We start from the raw sequence: 19,083 nt of genomic DNA on the forward strand, positions 1-19,083 counted from the left end.
ATCAGAATAAAAGTACTCAACATTAGGCCTTAGAAAAGCACGCTTAACGAAACCCCACTTTAAAAATGACGAAAAAAATGTGAGATAATTATGCAAGATAAAACAGATTTTGCCAGACACTTTGTAAAAAACTCATTGAATGCTGTGGGGAAAATGTAAGTGGAATTTTAAATCCTTATAAAATACCCGTTCTCCCTAAGCACTTTAATAATTAACCTTGATGTGAATGTTTAGTATATATCGTTATACGGCAAAAGACAAAAACAAAACAAACATTAAAGGAACATTATACTTTCGATTTAATCTGTCTGTTTCTTTTCTCTTGTTCAAGATATATTAAATTACTGATTTCTAAGAAGCCGTAAAAGCATTGTGTTCCGTGTATAATCGAATTGTTCACCATCTTTTGCCACGGGCTATGTGTTCTATTAGATATGGTTGATCAGGTCATCGTATTAAAGTCAGTGATAGTCCCCTTAAAACTCTCCAGTGCCTCTCATAAAACCTTAAAAAGGGTGTTTTTGTCCTTCTATTGATGCGAGGGTAACCCTAAAAGACAAACAGTATTTATGGTAAAAGCCTCTGCCATTTCTTTACTTGTTTGTTTACTTTTTTGTTTGTGATTCACGTGGCGTTCTGCGTAGTTGTATCCCAACTCAAGCAATTTTAAAATTTTACCAAATGGGCCACATTAAGCAAAAATAAGCAGTTAAACCAGACGCAGAATGTCACCTATAATATATATATTTTAATTTGACTTTTCAATATTACATCATACACAACATATTGTCTATAGATGTCATATTTAATAATTAACCTCTCATTTAGTGGCGGTATAGATTTCAAAGGAATATCGAGTTGTGAATAAATGTTGTGACAGTTATTCTTTAAAGAGGTCCAATGTGGGTTACAGAGTTAGAGAAATTGTAACAGCTTCCGAATGGCGCTAACCAGCTAACCAAGTTACCAGCAGCTTTTCAAAGTTGTAGCCTGTACTGTCATTAGACTGTACCATTCATATGACCCAAAGTGGCCGGTGGTTCCGGAATGAAGCCCCTTATCCAGGACCATCAGACCTGCTTTTTTATGTTTTTAGAATAATGTCCTGTTGTGGATATAGATCCTTAAATCAGTTCCAAAACAAATTACCCCTGTGGCAGGATCCGTTCCACAGCAGGCAGGAACCTGTCCGGATGGACAATCTGGAAGTCTGTGGTGCCCTTCCTGTTTGCGGTGGTGGGCCAGCTGGTACGCCTTTCCTGGCACCCAGAGGAGCCCCACTATCCCCCCCCCCCCCCCCCCCCCCACGCCATCTTGCCTATAGGCCCAGCTCTCACCAGTCTGAGACATCAGCTATGTCTCCAGGGCAATGAACATAATGAAAGGTGAAAGTGATTTCACAACCGCCTAAAGGGGTTACTGGGTGAGGCATTCGGATCTGACCCCTAGTGCTCTCCACCTTATGACATTATCTTCAAAGACGCACGGTACTGCTCTCCTTTTAACCATGAAGGAATGTTAACTGGCATGGAGGAAAGCCCATCCAGTCTTTTCGATAAACTGTGTGCTTTTAATAACAGTGGTGGGCGAATTCATCTTCAGATTCATCTTGAAATGGAAATCTTTAGCAGAACACTCTTTCCTCATGTGCGGTATCTCCAACAGAGGGACAGATGAACATTTTAATGTCCCAGGTGGAATCAGTTTACAGGTACTTGCTTGCGGCTTCCTTTATTCAGACCTAAAAACACACATACCTTCCGTGCCGTCTTTATGAGATCTAATTCCATGTCTTTTCTGAGACTCCAGTGTTCCTCACCAGTGCTGAGCCTATTTTGGGCCTCTGCACAAAGTTCGCACTGGCATGTTCTGCATCAGACCCCCCCCCCCCCCCCCCCCCCCAAGTGCAAATATCACAAGGATTTTCCTTGATGGACACAAACAAGAAGGGGCACTTGTAAATCTAACTCCTGTAGTTGGACAAGTAGAGTATTATGCTACTGGCACAAAGGTCTTGAGTTCAAATCCCAGAGAACACACATTAATTGTAATCCTTCCCTCAACTGTAAGTTGCTTTGGATAAAGATGTCCGATGCCTTCATTACTTACATGGATAAATCAGGGGTTTCTGTTCTATAAAATCTGCCCCCCCCCCTCTGTTTCCTCATATGGCGTTTGGCCCAATGGTCAAACAACTAATTTCAGGAGTCTTTGGATCTTTCAGAGCATAGTGATACAGACCCAGGAAATCTGAGTGCCTGGGATCTACAAGGCCCATCCTTCACGAGATTAACGTCAAAGCTGACAGATTTAAGGCCGTGCTAGCTTAATGCTGAACATGTGACCCGATGGTGTATAGTTGCACCCTCACTTTTGACAGACGAACCCAATTAGTGACCCATCTATAGAATAAATTAGGTTAGAAGTTGTTCCTTAAACAAAAACATAATATAAATTTGAATGTATTTATATTTTCAACATAAGCATTCTGTGATATAGTAATTGAGACTAAGAAGATTTCGTTATGTTGAGTAACAGACTGTACTTGTCTCTACATTCACACAACACAACAGTAACTCCAGCATGAAGCTCATGGATTTTTCCAAGCCATCACTGGTACCACGGATGAGCCGTGCTGCTGTGTGAGTAAAGATCCACACAGACACTTGTCAGTGGATTTCCACGACGTGGTTTGTTTAGCGCATTGATGTATGGTTTTTAAAGTTTGCCGCAGCTTCTACAACTAGAGATATATATTCCCCATGTTACCCTAATGTTTCCTCATCTATTAAAGTTCAAAACCTGGAAAAACAGAAACCCTGTCCTGAACATGGAGATGAACATTAGTGGACTTGATCGGTACAGTGCAAACTCAGTACAGCAACTGTGTTCAGTAGACAGTGTGCTCAGTAAACCATTTAGGAAACCTGTTCAGCCTGTAGGCAGAGCACGCCCTCTAATGACATCCTGGGCCGTACCCTGCCGGAACACTCAGGGTGGCATCCATGTCAGAAGCCTTGAGCGGTGTTATAATTCCAATGATCCTCTGCAGGCCCTGTTTACCCATGCAAGGATGGAGTCCCCCTGACTGCACATACATCACTATTGATTGATCAGAACCCCACAAGCAGCCAATCAGGTGACAGCGGGCAAGTAACGCGTTCAGCTGTTGAAGTGCAACAGATGACATCATGAGACCGTCCTCATTTCTTACCTGTGGGAGAAACAAGCAGGGTTTGGCTTTAGGCTGGCTAATGAAACGACAAGTGGAGACCTTTCACTGGGTTGCTCTCCTCATGCCCACTCGACTATTACTGACATTCTTATTTATACGGGTGGGGGAGCGGTTTGGGGGGTGGAGGCTGGTCTTTAGCTGGTGAACCTTTTCTGGAGGGGCCTCCCCACACAGCTGCTGTTCACCTGCTTTAGACAAGCTCCTCTTAAACTAAGAAAATAGCCATCTACCCCTCTACTGCCCAAACTGGCCTTTATATGCACTGTAACACGCAGGGAAAGGCCGCAGACAATGTGAAGCAGGTGTTTGAAATGATGTTCACGATACACGAAAATGTCTTAGAAGCCACGAAATCATGCAGTGCAGTAGCAACATATTTCACTGCAAGAGTGAGTTGAGGTTTGAAATTTGATCAAACGACTAGGATGAACAGACTAAAAAAAATGAACGGACCTCGTTGGTGAGAGGCCATGGGTCACGGAGGCCCTGAGCTTAAACAGGATAGGTGGAGATACGTTTCCCCAGGTCCATCTAACAAGTTGCAGTGCGAGGAACATCTCTGTGGTTCCTTCAACAACATGCAGAAGATCTGCATCATCTCCACTGCAGAGAACAGTGCGAGTTCCTTGAGTCGGGACCCCTCCTCATAAGTTCTACTTGAGAACGAGAACATTAGCCAGTATCCCGCTCCCGTCAGCATCGCAGGCCGGGGCCTTCCCGCTGCCCTGAGACACCCTGCGCTGGCTAGCCAGTCGGGCTGTCAAAGCTGACCTTTTTAATGCAAAGACCCTCATTTGTTTTATAGGGTCTGCGGAGCAGAGGGTAATTGGCTTGCTGTAAGGAGGTGCTGAAAGTAAACCAGATTAATGGCGTTGATTGTCTGCAATTTGACTGGACAGGCTCTCCTCGGGCTGAGCTGAAATGGACGCGGTAATATCGAGAGCTTACACGACAAAGAAATGAACAGCAAACTGACTTAATTGATTTCCCGTAACCTTATCACTTCTGATTAAAGTGAAACGGGGTTTTCTCCTCTGAAAAGGTTAAAACATATTGTGCATGGAAACCACTGTCGATAATGGCAGTCTACCCAAAAGCAGGGACTTAATCAACTTCAGCTCTGTTTGTCTATTTTAAATGTGTGAGGAATCTAATAGCCCAATACTGCATATGAAATTTGTTGCGTGGTTCAGCACAGCACTCGATACACGTAAGCTGAACATTTCAAAATACTGATCTTGCTTATTTCCGTCAATTCATTTTAATCTTATCATTCGTAGTTAAATTATCTACGATCACAAAAAAAAACTGTACTTTGGGAAAAACATATAAATTGTTAACAGATTGAATTATAAAAAATATGTTCTGCCTCAGATAGTGCAGTCAATGTTTTATCAGTGATACTGCTATTCATTTAAGTCAACTGATTCTTAAAACAAGGTCATTTTCGCGATCAGTGTCGAATATAGCATAGGAGATGTATTTTTAGCTATTCACAAAGCAGATGCTTTATATATCATGCATATATATTAGATGTTATCTCCACAGCAAAAAAAGGAATCTTCCCTTGCTATTAGACATTATACAGTGCACTGACCCCCCACCTGACTCGTGTTGTACTGGGCTGCACAGTCATTATCCATTTTTGATACAGGCATACACTAATGCACCAGCCATTTGCTCAGTGCAGGCCAGCATTGAGTGGTTCAGCCCCACCTTCACTCCATGTGTGTAGAGTTTGCATGGTCTGTCACGAGGGGTTTCTCTGGGTACTTTGATACATCCTGTGACCCAAAGGCAGGCTGTCAGCCAACATCTCTAAATCGCCCAAAGTGTATGACAGTTTGTGTGTGTGTGTGTGTGTGTGTGTGTGTGTGTGTGCCCTGCAATGTACTGGCATCCTGTCCAGGACACACCTCCTCCCCCTGCTCTGTGATGCCTCTGACAGGTTGCAGACTCCTTCCTAACCAACTACGACCAAGATAAGCAACCTAGTGTTGGATGGATGGATGGATGGATAGACAAGACGCATCATCTTTCAAACTGCTGACCATGCTCAGACATCTGCTTTTACTGTCTATCGAATATGTGAAACGTTTAAACTAAAGGGAATAAATAAAATAGAATATACCGTGATTTTGTATGAATATAAAGTTTTGGAGTATAGATTTCACACAGGCAGCTATGTACCACAAACAGAGCATGTATGTCATGGAGAAAGTGACCAGAGTGAGAAACAGGCAGGAGAAGGAGTAGAACTCTCTCTCAGGCTGCTCCGGGATGACAGCGCTGTGGGTTGCACTTACTTTTCCGAGAGCCAGAATCCCAGAAGACCGCTGAGTGCCGAGGTAGACTGAAGTCCGGCGGGCCGGCTCGCTGGGGGCGGATGTGAGCGCCGTGGCCCTGTGTGTCCGGATTTGACACGGCAGAGGTGCGGAAGTGTGCATCGGGGACGGTCACGCGCACAGAAAGGGTGCTCTCAGGGATCGGCCTCAACGTGTGGAGGGACACTGCCATCTAGTGGTGCCACACGGGGCAGCACCAAACAGCAGGTGTCCCATATGTCACCTTTGTGCGGATTGATAAGATGTAGATACAGGCACAAGGTGACCATAACAGCCTAGTAGTAAGTTGTCATGATCCTCTTCAGAGAAAACAGTGTAAAAGAAAACAAAGTGTAAAAGTTTATTGGAAATTGGAATATTTAAAAAATGACTCTACGCTACTTATTTCAGGAACACCTGTTGGCTTTGTTCCACTAAACAGTCACCACAATGAAACATAAAATCTCACTAAACACACATCTGCTATTACGCGAAAGCCATCCGGGTTCTTTCCAAGTCTCCATTTCCTTCTAAACTCATCGTAAGTCTGTTGGACGATTACTCATCTTTTCCACTTCTCAAGCAACAGAACACCAGACAGCCACCAAAGTCACCAAGTCACTACGTCCATCCACAGCCCAGTGTCTTACACCTAGAAGCACCACAGGCAGGGCTGCATAGACTGGGCCTCTTGGGGGAGGGGTTTTGGCAGATTGATCATCTGGGCCCCTCAAAGTCTTCCCTTTCTCCCCCCTTATGGGCCGCCCTGATTGTGGAAACGTCTTTTTCTATGGAAATATGGGACTTTGGCAGACCTGTCTACAGGTTACTAAGGTCACACTGCAAGCTTGTTAACAGCAAAAAGCATAGCAAGTCAAACAGGGAGTGCAGTGTCAGAGCAGAGCATGGGCAGAGGCTTCCTAACCCTAACCCCAGGGGGCAGCAGGAAACACATGACATTTGTCTTTGGACAAAAAAACCTGCAGCAGCAATCACTGTACATTCCTAAAATGGGAGACTTCAAAAAGTACAAGGAGCTGTGTCAATGGGGTGAAGGAGCTGTGTCAAAGGGGTGAAGGAGCTGTGTCAAAGGGGTGAAGGAGTTGTGTCAAAGAGGTGAAGGTGCTGTGTCAAAGAGGTGAAGGTGCTGTGTCAATGGGGTGAAGGAGCTGTGTCAATGGGGTGAAGGAGCTGTGTCAAAGGGGTGAAGGAGCTGTGTCAATGGGGTGAAGGAGCTGTGTCAAAGGGGTGAAGGAGCTGTGTCAAAGGGGTGAAGGAGCTGTGTCAAAGGGGTGAAGGAGCTGTGTCAATGGGGTGAAGGAGCTGTGTCAAAGAGGTGAAGGAGCTGTGTCAAAGGGGTGAAGGAGCTGTGTCAATAGGGTGAAGGAGCTGTGTCAAAGAGGTGAAGGAGCTGTGTCAAAGGGGTGAAGGAGCTGTGTCAAAGGGGTGAAGGAGCTGTGTCAAAGGGGTGAAGGAGCTGTGTCAATGGGGTGAAGGAGCTGTGTCAATGGGGTGAAGGAGCTGTGTCAAAGAGGTGAAGGAGCTGTGTCAAAGGGGTGAAGGAGCTGTGTCAAAGAGGTGAAGGAGCTGTGTCAATGGGGTGAAGGAGCTGTGTCAAAGAGGTGAAGGGGCAGCGTCAAAGAGGTCAAGGAACTGTGTCAAAGGAGTGAAGGGGCAGAGTAAAAGAGGTCAACAGGCTGTGTCAAAGAGGTCAAAGGGCTGTGTCAAAGAAGTCTAAAGGCTGTGTCAAAGAGGTGAAGGAGCTGTGTTAAAGATGTCAAAGGGCTGTGTCAAAGAGGTTAAAGGGCAAATTGGATAATGGCTGGTTGTTTCATTGCCTCAACCAGTTTCACCAAGACTGAGTACCATCACTCCTGCCACCAGTCCGGTGTCAATCCTCTTTTTTGTCAGAGGTGCTGCCTTCCTGCGTGTCCTCAGGGCAGACGCTGTTGGTGGGTTGGCTGGGATCAGGCTCCGTCCCCTGCAGGGCTTGGTACCGCTGCAGCTCCAGGTAAGTGGTGAACAGCTTGGCGTATTCAGGATGGGTCAGCGCAAAGGTCCGGAACTCCTCTGGTGAGAGGCACAGACATACTTTAGGGGAAGCAGCCATGGCTCTGATTATTCAGTGAATTTTACCACAGCTTGTCATTCTCTGTGGAAACCAATCGATCGATCAATGGGCCAGATTTAGTAATGACTGAAAGACATGGCATGGACCGAATGGAACCGGCTCAGACCCCAGTGCTACAATGAGCCTTAAGCTAATATTCACAGGAGTCATGCCATGCATATTTCATGCAACTAAAGAAATTAATAAGAATTAACTCGAATACACTAAATTTCTCATGTACGTTTGTGTTATTTATTGAGTGGTAGGGAAGTGTTGTGGGCGGGGGGCTTAAACCATGATATGAATATTAAAAAACCTCTTATCACATGATGGGTCTGGAAAGCAACTTCCGCAATAGGTGGGGTATCATTGTAATCAACTATTATATAGCTAATACAACATAGCTCACATTTACAAAATATAGGGAATTAAATCTCCCACCACCCCCAGCCTTTGGGAAAGAGTAGAGCAGGGTTCTGCAAATCTGACCACCGATTCCAAATCCAGGCCGTGTTTTTCAGTTCTCCCAGGTAGTTCGTCTAATAATTACTTATTCTGATTGGCCACAGAGGCTTCACGCCTGGCATCGCGGAGTAAAGGAAGGCTGGGAAATCAGCAGCGCTCCGACCCTGAGGACCGTGATTTGAATGGCCTTGCAGCAGAGTATTGATATAAAATTGGCAGAAGCTGGAGACAGACCTTCCGAAAACGACTACTGTTTGTGCCAAGACATTTCATCAACAAAATTAATGCAACAAAGCAAGTTCTTCAATGCAGTTCTTTATTAGTGTGCCAATTAAGGGTGGCTCATAAAATACACTATTATTTAACTGATAGTAGATCATTAAACTGAAATTACTGCCTATATGCAGTGATTTATTGACATTTATCAAGGATGAAAAAGTGTAAATATCTTTAACAACACCTGCCTAAACTAATTTGCGATTTAGCTAATGAAACGTTTACAGGGCTTGAAACACAAATTGAAAGCCTCAGCCAATGCAGTAGAAGCCTGGACTCAGAACAGTATCTTTGTGAACTAAACCAGCAAATGGGCTTTACCATGTAAAACCTCTGCTGTGAATTTAACAGTTATTTATGATGTTATGGTTTTTATTTAATCCTACGAGAGGAGAACAAGAAAATTAAGACTTTTGTAAATAAAATTCACTACTTCTGAGGCCTTAATTTGAGAATATGAAATGCTTTTGAAATACTTTTAAGACCCCGCGGGTATACTGGCTCCTCATAGGGGAAGGAAGTTTTTTTAAAAAAAAAAAAAAAAAACGTCCGCTCTTTGCATGCCATTAACACGGAGAAGTAAAAATGGCTTCCTGCTGACTCAGAGCCGTCCAAATCCCCACTCACCATAGGTGATGTGTCCAGAGCTGTCAGCATCGATCTCGCTGAAGAGCCGGGACACGTCCAGCTCGGGGATGCCCAGGGCGGAGCGGATCAGTGCCGAGAACTCACTGTGCGTGATGCTCCCGTCCTTGTCTGTGTCGAACAGCTGGTGCAGAGAGATAGAAAGAATGAAGAAAGGAGAGGAAGAAGATATATCACTTCTCAAAGTTCAGTCTACAGATAAGAGCTGTCAAACACTAGTAAGATAACGAAGGGATCTCTGACTGCCTGTGGGCCAAGTATGACCCCCCTCCCTGAATACAGCCACCCCACCTTGAAGGCCATCTGGATTGTCTCTTCATTGTTAGCAGGCCGGCAGAGGATGGTCACCCCAATGACGTATTCCCTGAAGTCGATGGTTCCATCTCCATTCTAGAGAAAGAGGTGAGATCAACTTTTTCACAGCGCCTCACGGGGACAATTACCACACTGATTAAACAGCACATAAAGATACACTGGCCAGCAGACTCAAGATTACCTAAGGACTGTGCTACAGAGTAGAGAATAAAGCGGTGATTTTGGCAAGGGAGGCCTAATGGTTAGGGAGTGTGCTTGTGATTGCATGGTTGCTGGTTCGAATCCCCAATGAGCAAGGCTACACCCCCACACCTTCCTCCTTGGGTGCTAATGGTGTCCACAATGACAAGCACTTTCATTTAAATAGTACAAATATAACCACATACACAAGCCATTTACTGTAAAACAAGGCTGTGCATTTAATTAAAATCTGAAATTTTATTAAAATGTGAAAGCAAACCAAAGCAATAGTAATTATAAGTAAATGTGATGGAATTCCTGTTTGCTGCCACTAGAGGGTGTTGTGTGCACACTCATTCACCCTGTCAAAGAGGCTGAAGAGCTCCTGCAGCGGGGGGCTGACGGGCAGCTTCAGGAAGTGGGCAAACTCCTCCAAGGTGATGCGGCCGCCCTGGCAGGACTGCGCGATGGCACTGAACCCCTCCAGTTCCTTCTTCACGTTGTCCCACTTGAGGCTGAGGCACGAGGAAGAGTGCTTTGGTAATGGGTTCCTCAAAACCAGCAACGGGAATTTCCCCGTGGTCAGGCGGACACCACCAGGAAAGGGACTCCTCAGTGGTTATGCTGTCAACCACTAACTGGACTAATCCAGTTACTCATGGTTGCCATGCAACAGAGACTGAACAGGAAACTTCACATACACAGAAGAGAGGAAGGATGCAAACCCCCAGCGCTGGAGGTGCGAGGTGATAGCACTACCCACTGAGCCACTGGTCACCATTAAGGCTGAAGGAGGGCTCTGCTAGCAGAAGTGCAAACTGACTGGCTGCCAGGCCGATCGACTCCCGCCCCCCACACGCCCAGCTTACTTCAGCTTACGGCTGATCTTGGTGAACTCCACCAGGCCAGCCTCCATGGGCAGGGTTAGTTCCCCAGCAGAGATCATCAGGCGGCAGTCTTCATAAGTGTGGTCTGTCACGGGGACATGCAGGGCCCTGCCCACACACACACACACACACACACACACGCACACCCATTATGTGACAGGCAGGAACACACACATGGATAGTTAGGCACACAGGCACATGTAAGAGATGTTAGACATGCAGATTTTCTGATAGGACAGACGTATACACACTAATGGGAAAAGTATCACACTGAGACACAGATTTACCCTAAGTCACACTGCAACAGGCAGAGAGACAGACAGACAGACAGACAGACAGATAGATAGCAGAAATGCAAGTTACAGTACATGAAGCGATAATAAGATAAATAAGCTTGCAAGGAAACATACTGAAATGCCTTGACTTCAACAAAGTAACAGTAATGTCTTGTTTAAGCAACTACTGTCAAATATTACAAAGTGTCAGCCTCTCTCAACTGGCAAAGAAGCTACTTATCGAGCAGCGGTGACTCATACGTTGCCATGACGCTCCGCACAGCGTTTGCGAACAACGTGGGGTTAGCCTTCTCTTTCTCCCCAGGGATCTCCGGGGGCAGGAACTGGAGGACAGGGAACAATGGGCAGTCAGTAGGGCGGCGCACTGGATACAAGGTAGCATCACAAAGATGATCTTACTATTACCAATGGCAATATAAGAATTCCACTATTTCATTAGTGCATAATAATTCATAGTCTCTGAACAATTATCAGAAAGATTCAGAAACTTTGAGTGACCTTAAAGGCTGAACACCTCTCCCTAGGAAGAATCCCTGAACATCAGTGTTTAGCAGCTGCTTGCTGAGGTTGAAAAGGCCCACAATTGTCTGCTGTTACCTCAATTTCCACATTGATGTACAGCTGGCAGAGGGTGAGGAGGAAGAGCATCTTCCTATGAAGGAGAACCACTCAAATTAGGAGCAGGAAGGAGGTCAGGGGTGATGCTAGGGATTTCTGGGCCCCGTGAAAGCATATCATATTTGGCCCTCAACCCAGACCAATCTAATTATGTCCCGAAATGTTTAGGGCCCCTGTCAGCCAAGGGGCCTTTGGAATTGTTCTAACTTCCCCCCCTTCCCGACGCCCCTGAAGTAGGCCTCCAGCTAGGGCCAAGATGACAGTCAGCAGACAGACATTTTGGAATCAAGTGTTATATATGCGTTTTACAGCCATATTCAGGCTTTGACTCTGCATGTGCAAAGCAGAATGTCTACCACCCCCTAAAATGGAGAAGTTCTTGTTCAGGCAGGCAAGTATTTCATAAAGTATGTGGTAACACCCTCGTTACTGCCCTGACGAGCCCCCCGCCCTGTGTTAGTGGCGGCTCATTATGATGGGCAGGCCACCGCAGACTCTCATTCTGTCCTCATTCTTAACTAATTGACCACTTTATATTATACATACGTATTAGTTGTCTAATCTAGGATTAGAGGCTAGGATTAAAGTTAAATCTAGGATTGTTTAGAGCAACACAGGAAGTTTGACTACGTGAAAACACCTCCTGTCAGTTAGAACCAAGCCCTGATCGGGCTTTTGGTCCCTGGGTGGGTGCTTATGTTATTGTGAAGCTCTGTACCGACACGTCCTAATATCTCACACTCATGCTCTCCCACAGCGGACCAGCCTAACTCCACCTCATCCTGAAAGACACGCCATGTTGCTATTGTTTATTATTTGATAATGCGGTATAGAGATGGAGAAAAACTGACTCCAGAGAAGCGTGAGTCAACCGACACAAGGTCCTGCAGGGAAATCGCACTCACCCTTTTGGCCCCTGCCAAGTCCAAGTCACCGTGTCCTTTGGAAAAGCGGAAAGGTTTGTGGAAAGTCAGCGTCAAGTTGGACTGGTGCCGAATGTAACAGTGACAAGGTAGCTTTGTACAGAATAACAAACTGTGCTGTGTTTTTAAAGAGGGATTTCTGTGGGGTGTAGGGGGCTGTCACAGAAGAGTACGCACCAGCTTGTTGGGGTATCGCAGGAGCACTGGTTGGACTGGGACTCGAGGAATGAAGGCACCTGCGAGAAAATGACGTGACTCTGAAGACACAACATCCCACACCTACAGTGATCCTGCTTTGCCTTCCTGCACACGTGCCTCGAAAGCGAGGCATGTGCTTCCCTGCATGAAGCCAATCATTCATCTTTATTTCTAGCAGGACTGACGCATGCATGGCTGCATGATTGTGCCAGGTCTGCAGGAGGCTGCGGTAATGCGCAACGCATTTCCACAAGCAGGTCATCAATGCAAAATTATTTCACAGGGTCTAAACACATGGCTGAGCCTTGTTGAGCCAGCCTCTTCCAGGAGATTTGGGCACAACGGAGCTTCACTGACACCCCGCCCCCACACACGCATGCTACCTTCTGGGGTGGGGGGGTGAGGGGGGGTCAGAAGGCATGTATGTGACCCTTGTTTCCAGGCTGCAGACGCGCAGCCATTTGCATGCCACATTTCCATCTTCCACTGATGGCTATCAGTCTTTGACAAGTTCCCACCACCCCCACCAATGCACTGAAAAACATGTGACCCCTTAGCTTGCACAACACAGTTGCTATGACCTGAAAGGGGCCGGCTGCAGCCTGTATCCTTCCGGCTTCTTGCTGCGACACGGCTAAAATGCACCTACCTTGTTTGAACGTAATGAGACAGGCCCGATTCGTGCATGTTCCTTCCGGGAAAATTAGAACCTTCGGAAAAATAAAATAAATATTTTGACTGAATGTGCATATATCTTTACAAGCCTACAATAAGAAATTCATTTATTCCTCAAACCACGTACATCCTCTTCTGTGCGAGGCAAGTTGGCGGGAACATAGCGAAGTGCTGTTTCTATGATCAACAGCCCGCGCTGAACTTGTGACGATCTCCATATTGACAAGATTAAATGCTTTTGTGGTACTTTGGTACCAAGCCTGCGATACAGCAAACTCTGAATGATTGTTTGTGAGGTTGGGAGAGAAGATGAAACCGCATGAAGACTCTTTCTGAAGTCGTAATGTCTCCACGGCAAAAAGAGGGGGGGAAAAATCGCGTACCTATCCTCTCCCCCCTCCCCACTGTGACAGGAGTCAAAACCGAGCCTTGACTTTTGAAGCTGATAAAAGATGGAAAGTTCGTATCGGGAATAAGGCAAAGATAGAGGAGAGGAAAAACATTTGGAAGCACCGAGTCAGGAGACAAAGCAGTGACAAGCTCCCTGTCTCCTGGGTAATATTCCCCGAGTTAACGATATAAACTGAAAACCAAAAAAAAAAAGACAGAAAGCAAGATGTGCCCTTTTCACATCTTTTTTTTCCAGGATGTTCAGAGATTCACATTTCTGAAAAACACAAATGAGTTTTGATGGCAGTGACTTCTTGCGTGTCATTCTTTCTAAGGCCACCCAGCACACTCTCTGTCATTTCATCCATGACACGAATTCATCACAAAGTCTGCATCAGACCTTGCGGCAAACGATCTGCTGCCTGCCTTCCTTTGTGCGGCGTACTCTAACTCATCTGCAGGTGCGGAGAGCAGCAAACCAAACTCAACTACGATTACGGCAGCCGAAGGAAAACATACGGCATCTGATATAAGGCGTGCGTAGCGTCTGGTCAAAGTGGTAACCCAGATAAAATCACGGCTCAGTCAGCAATTACAGTGATCTTCAACACGGCGATGTCCCAGCGCTTTGCTGCATCGCACCTTCAGATCCTATGCATGATTTACAAATCAGTAATACAGTGACAGGGGCAGCGTGTGGTCACTGGTTCAAACCCAGCATCAGCACGTCTGTGGGTCCTTCAGCAAGGCCCTTAACCCCCAGCTCCCTGGGGGGGGGCAACAGGTGGCTGCCCTTTGCAGCATGAGGGAGGCATAAAAACAATTTTCCCCCCAGGGACAATAAAGTATCAATTGTTATTACAAAGAGTAAACATACAGTTACTTGTGAGGTACTCATCAACACAAGCAAATTTCCAAAACTCCCTCAGTCTAAGGAATATGTGGATGTGATTAAGTTGGAAGTAAGATATCTGTGAATTAAGTGAGTTTTGGAAATTTAACGAAAGTCCTTCATTGGATTACACGAGGCATGACTGACATTTGGCTCCCAGTACTTTAACATACAATGAGAAATCTTGCCTTTAGGTCATTGGTAGTCTCGTCTCAAAAACAACACGACATGGACTGAGTGAGTTTCGGTTGCCAATACTGTAATATATGATGAAGAAGCCTGATTTGAGGTCCTTTGTGGTCTCGTATAAAACAAAAAAAGGACTGAATTTTGGTACTGTACTTCAGATCTCTTAAGATTCTGTATTATGTCTGATCTGAAACATACGACGCACAGAACTGTAAGTAAATGGCTGTAACAGCCTGACAAACACCTACTGGAAGGTGACCATTACTGCTGCTCTGAGAGTTGTGTAATTAGGACACAGATATGGGGGCGGGAGTGACAAAAAGTGAAAGGCATGGCCCCGGTGCATATCTCTTCTACACGTACGGCGTTCCTGACCCCTCGCCTACCTGTGGCCACCTGCCCCGAGAGGTGGCTCTCCGTTCGATCTCCAGGATGGTGTTCTTACGGGAGTCCGGGTCCAGGCGCGAGACCAACACGGGCTGAAGACAGCGCAGGAATCCTGTAGTGGATGTGGGAGGAACACATGAAAGACAGCAATTCTCAACTCAAGAACCAGTCTGGGGGAGGGTGGGGGGGCACTGCGAGTGCTACAGATTACCGTCAAATCACCTAGCACCCCAAATGTCTTCATGCTCACAGTTCAGGAGTGTCATAAAGGCGAAGTAAGGCCCCCATTGCCGACAGGGGCCATAAAAAAATTGGAACATAACATAATTGGTCTGGATTGGGGGTCCAATATGATCTCTAGCAGTGCTCCTGAAATAGTATCTCTATATTTAAAATAAAGCAATATGTTTCCTATAAATAATATTTAATATTACTCTGGCTATAGTATTTATTTCTTACTGATTGATCGTCAGCACCCAATTCACAAATACTATTTAAAATATCTTTTTATTTAAAATCCATCCATCCATCCAAACATCCATCCATCCATCCATCCATCCATCCACCTTTCAACCACATATTGACCAGAGGGTTGCTGGGGAATGCATCCCAGAAGACACAGTCCACAAAGTGAGGTTTCACACTCACACACACTACCACACTATACAAGAGTCAATTTGCCTAAAAGCTTAGTTTTGGAAAACAGTCTCTGGAGGCAAACTAGGCAGCGTGGGAATGACATGCACAGCCCAGAGGGGTGGGGCAAGGCGGCAGCCCCCATTTATAATCAACACAGTGCTAAAGTGTAGGCTAGCCTTTGTCCTGTGATTACCAGCCGGAATGGTACATTCGGGATGTATCTGTATTTGCCCCACATGGCAAACCCTGCTCAGGATACGCCGATGAAAGGTGCATGTAGTGAACCTAATGAATACGTAATTAACTCAATGTTTTAAAAAGCGGATATAAGGGGGAAGCACCACAATGCTCCAGCTTAGCATTAAGCGCTGAGGAGGAACACTCACGTCCGAAGATGGGCGCGGACAGATTTTCCGTGCGAGACACGGTGGAGGGCACCCCGGCCACGATGCACACGATGGTGTCGAAGTAGCTGGAGTGGGGGGCCACAGCCAGTATGGGGGCCTCCGCGGCCCCAGCCCGCCGACCACGCACAGACACTCGGAAACCCATGATGAAGAAGGCCAGGCGGCCAAATCCCGCCAGCACCACCCAGCAGAGGCACCTGTCACGGGAAGAACGGAAGCGGTTAAGGTACGCCGTAATCTAGCGCGCCCTGTAGGAAAATCCACTAACTGTCACGCTCTGAGACACAGCGAATTCAAACAGAGCATGTCTGCAGGAAAGAAGTGTGAGATCATTCTGGTGAACATGAGACCTGATTGGCCGCATATAACCGTGTGACCGGTGGGATCCAGTGGTCACACAAAATTAAACAGCGATAAATAAACAGAACAGGTGCGAGAACCAGGCATAAATGCAGATATGTCTGAAAACGGAAAAAACAGCTCTCACCAGAGCCTTCATTCAGAACCATTAATTTATCTATGATTAGCGCATAGTCTGACTCAGTGCGAAACTCTGTGGTTTTCCGCTGACCTTTTTTTTTAACGCTCTATTTCTACTCTTATTGGTTGAATCTTGAGTCAGCAAGGTTTCTTCTGCAAAGCAGCGGTATTCCAGCGAGGCTGATTGCTGAGAATAAAGGATGCAAACGTTTGCTCATGTGCAAGGCTGCAAAAGTGAGGAGGGGGAACTTATCACCACGACTGGTCCCACAGAAGATAAAGATGACATCTGTTAATGACAGTGGTGACGTTTTTTATGGTGCGATGGCACGGCTGGTCAAAAATCTATTTTTGGAGTGTGATGTCTTGATGCTGCTTTTAAGAAAATGAAAAGAATTAAATTCTTTTATAAAGGTTGCAATGTCCATCTTCAGACATCTGATAAACGAATCCCGGCCAAGGTTGTTTATTTCGCCTCGTCCTTTTTGCTCGTCGGTAAGAACGGGTAGCTGTTTGTCTACGGTGCGTCTGCCTTCATGGAGTTAATAGTTAAAACTGGCGACTTGGTCGCAGGTGTTTTGAAACACCAGGTGTTGGGTTAAGAAAAAAGGCTGAAGCAGCAATAAATGCTGGGCTTTTTAAGGAGTGTTAGAACAAAGCTTCATTATTCCGGTAACATACAGAATATGCTGCACCTACATTTCCTATAGTGTCATTTTTCATCTGAAGCCTGCAGCCATCAAGCGGATCTATTGCAGTTTGAGGGAATCTCTCCAGCTTCCAGCGGCCCACCACGCCTACCGTCTCCAGCCTGACATGGGCTCCACGTTCCCCTTCAGCGGGTGCAGCAGGGTGGCCGCGGCGGCAATGGGCCATGCCAGGAGGAGCAGGAGCAGCAGCAGGAGGCAGCGGAGGGGGACGAGGAGGACACCAAGAAAGAGGCACTGTGGGGACAGGATACGTGCTGTGCTGTAAGACAAGCACACACCCAGAAGGACGCACTGCAAGACAGGACAGCAGGACATGCCCCCAAACACACACATGCACACACCCAGGAGGACGCACTGCAAGACAGGACAGCAGGACATGCTCCCAAACACACACACACACACACACATGCACACACCCAGGAGGACGCACTGCAAGACAGGACAGCAGGGCATGCTCCCAAACACACACACACACACACACACACACACACACACACACACACACACACACACACCCAGGAGGACGCACTGCAAGACAGGACAGCAGGACATGCTCCCAAACACACACACACACATGCACACACCCAAGAGGATGCACTGCAGGACAGGACAGCAGGACATGTTCCCAAACACACACACACACACACACCCAGGAGCACGCACTGCAGGACAGGACAGCAGGACAGGCACCCAGACATGCACACACACACACACACACACACACACACACACGCACACACACACACACACAGGAGCATGTACTGTGGGACAGGACAGCACGACATGCACACACTCACACACACACCCATACACAGACTTGCAGTCATACCTTTGTGGGGACCATCCATTCATTTCTATAGGAAAATATGGCAACCATAAACCCTACCCAGCCCTAACCATAACCATAAGTATCCAAACAAAATGCAAGAAGTTTGACATTTTTAGTTTTTTGATTGCAGTCAGGTTTTTATCGAATTGAAGAAATGCCCCCCAGATCATCAAAATAACTGGTCTTTATCACATTGTGGGGACCGTCCCCACAAAGTAATAATGTAAAATACATCTGACCCCCCACCCCCACCCCACACGCAATAACGGCGGAAGTCTCCTAACACGTCTATTACTCTTCGAGGTGACGAACAGGACAAGTCACTCAATGCTGCTTCCCCTCCCAGTCACCTTCCTGCTTTCCAGAACGGTTTCCCATGAAATACAGCTATTAATTCTAGTCACAAGAAACTGAAAACATGTTAATGTAGTTATGAATATGCATCTTAGTCAAACTTTTTAATTAAATTACTAAGTATTACCAAAATATTTAACTTACAAGCAAAATATTGTAAAATATTTACAAGTACAATTTAAAGGTTTGATTTACATGTAAGATTAATATAATCTTGTATGCATTCCCATCACCAGCAAAGATTAAAAATTAAAAAGATTAAAAAGATTAAAAGTGCACACAGTTAAAATAGCTTAAATATGCCCGATACCTACTTTGAGTTTGAGGGTCGTTGTGAGTTTTAAATCTTGCGCAAAGGGATTGAGCACAGCCGGCTGCAGCAGGGACTGCTGTCGCGGCAGGCTGAACACTCGCTGCCGCATTCTCGCTGCTGGATCCGGGCGATCTTAAGCCGGGACGCTTTCGATGCGCATCCTTCCTCGGCCGCAGGTATTTTTTTGTCCAAGTTGAAACAGGTTGATTCACATTAGCGGCGTATCGGAAAGGAGGGAGGGGAGACATCGGGGACTTTCAGCGCCACGCCTCCGGCGCGCACTTCGGCGTAATCCTCCTTCAGAATAATCACTTCCTAGTTTCTGTATGTGGTATTACTGGCCGTG

The 19,083-nt window shown here is 46.1% G+C and overlaps 1 protein-coding gene across 2 annotated transcripts; it reads right to left on the bottom strand.

Moving 5' to 3' along the window:
* Positions 1-5,906: 5,906 nt before the first annotated feature.
* lpcat2 (lysophosphatidylcholine acyltransferase 2) lies at positions 5,907-18,976 on the bottom strand. 2 transcript variants are annotated; one of them, XM_049031506.1, is made up of 14 exons: positions 18,739-18,976; positions 17,333-17,475; positions 16,031-16,248; positions 15,005-15,117; positions 13,122-13,182; positions 12,452-12,510; positions 12,257-12,291; positions 11,331-11,385; positions 10,974-11,056; positions 10,420-10,545; positions 9,912-10,065; positions 9,347-9,445; positions 9,038-9,179; positions 5,907-7,629 (listed from the first exon to the last, which is right to left on the bottom strand). In XM_049031506.1, exons 1-14 carry the CDS (start codon positions 18,844-18,846, stop codon positions 7,451-7,453), a joined length of 1,575 nt encoding a protein of 524 aa, XP_048887463.1. In that variant the 5' UTR covers positions 18,847-18,976; the 3' UTR covers positions 5,907-7,450. The 2 variants fall into 2 exon arrangements, with proteins under 2 accessions (XP_048887463.1, XP_048887464.1); XM_049031507.1 differs by lacking the exon at positions 18,739-18,976 and having other exon boundaries at positions 17,231-17,366.
* Between the last annotated feature and the right edge of the window lie 107 nt (positions 18,977-19,083).

Source organism: Brienomyrus brachyistius, chromosome 11 (genome assembly GCF_023856365.1).
Source record: "Brienomyrus brachyistius isolate T26 chromosome 11, BBRACH_0.4, whole genome shotgun sequence".
In the NCBI taxonomy this organism is placed as follows: Eukaryota; Metazoa; Chordata; class Actinopteri; order Osteoglossiformes; family Mormyridae; genus Brienomyrus; species Brienomyrus brachyistius.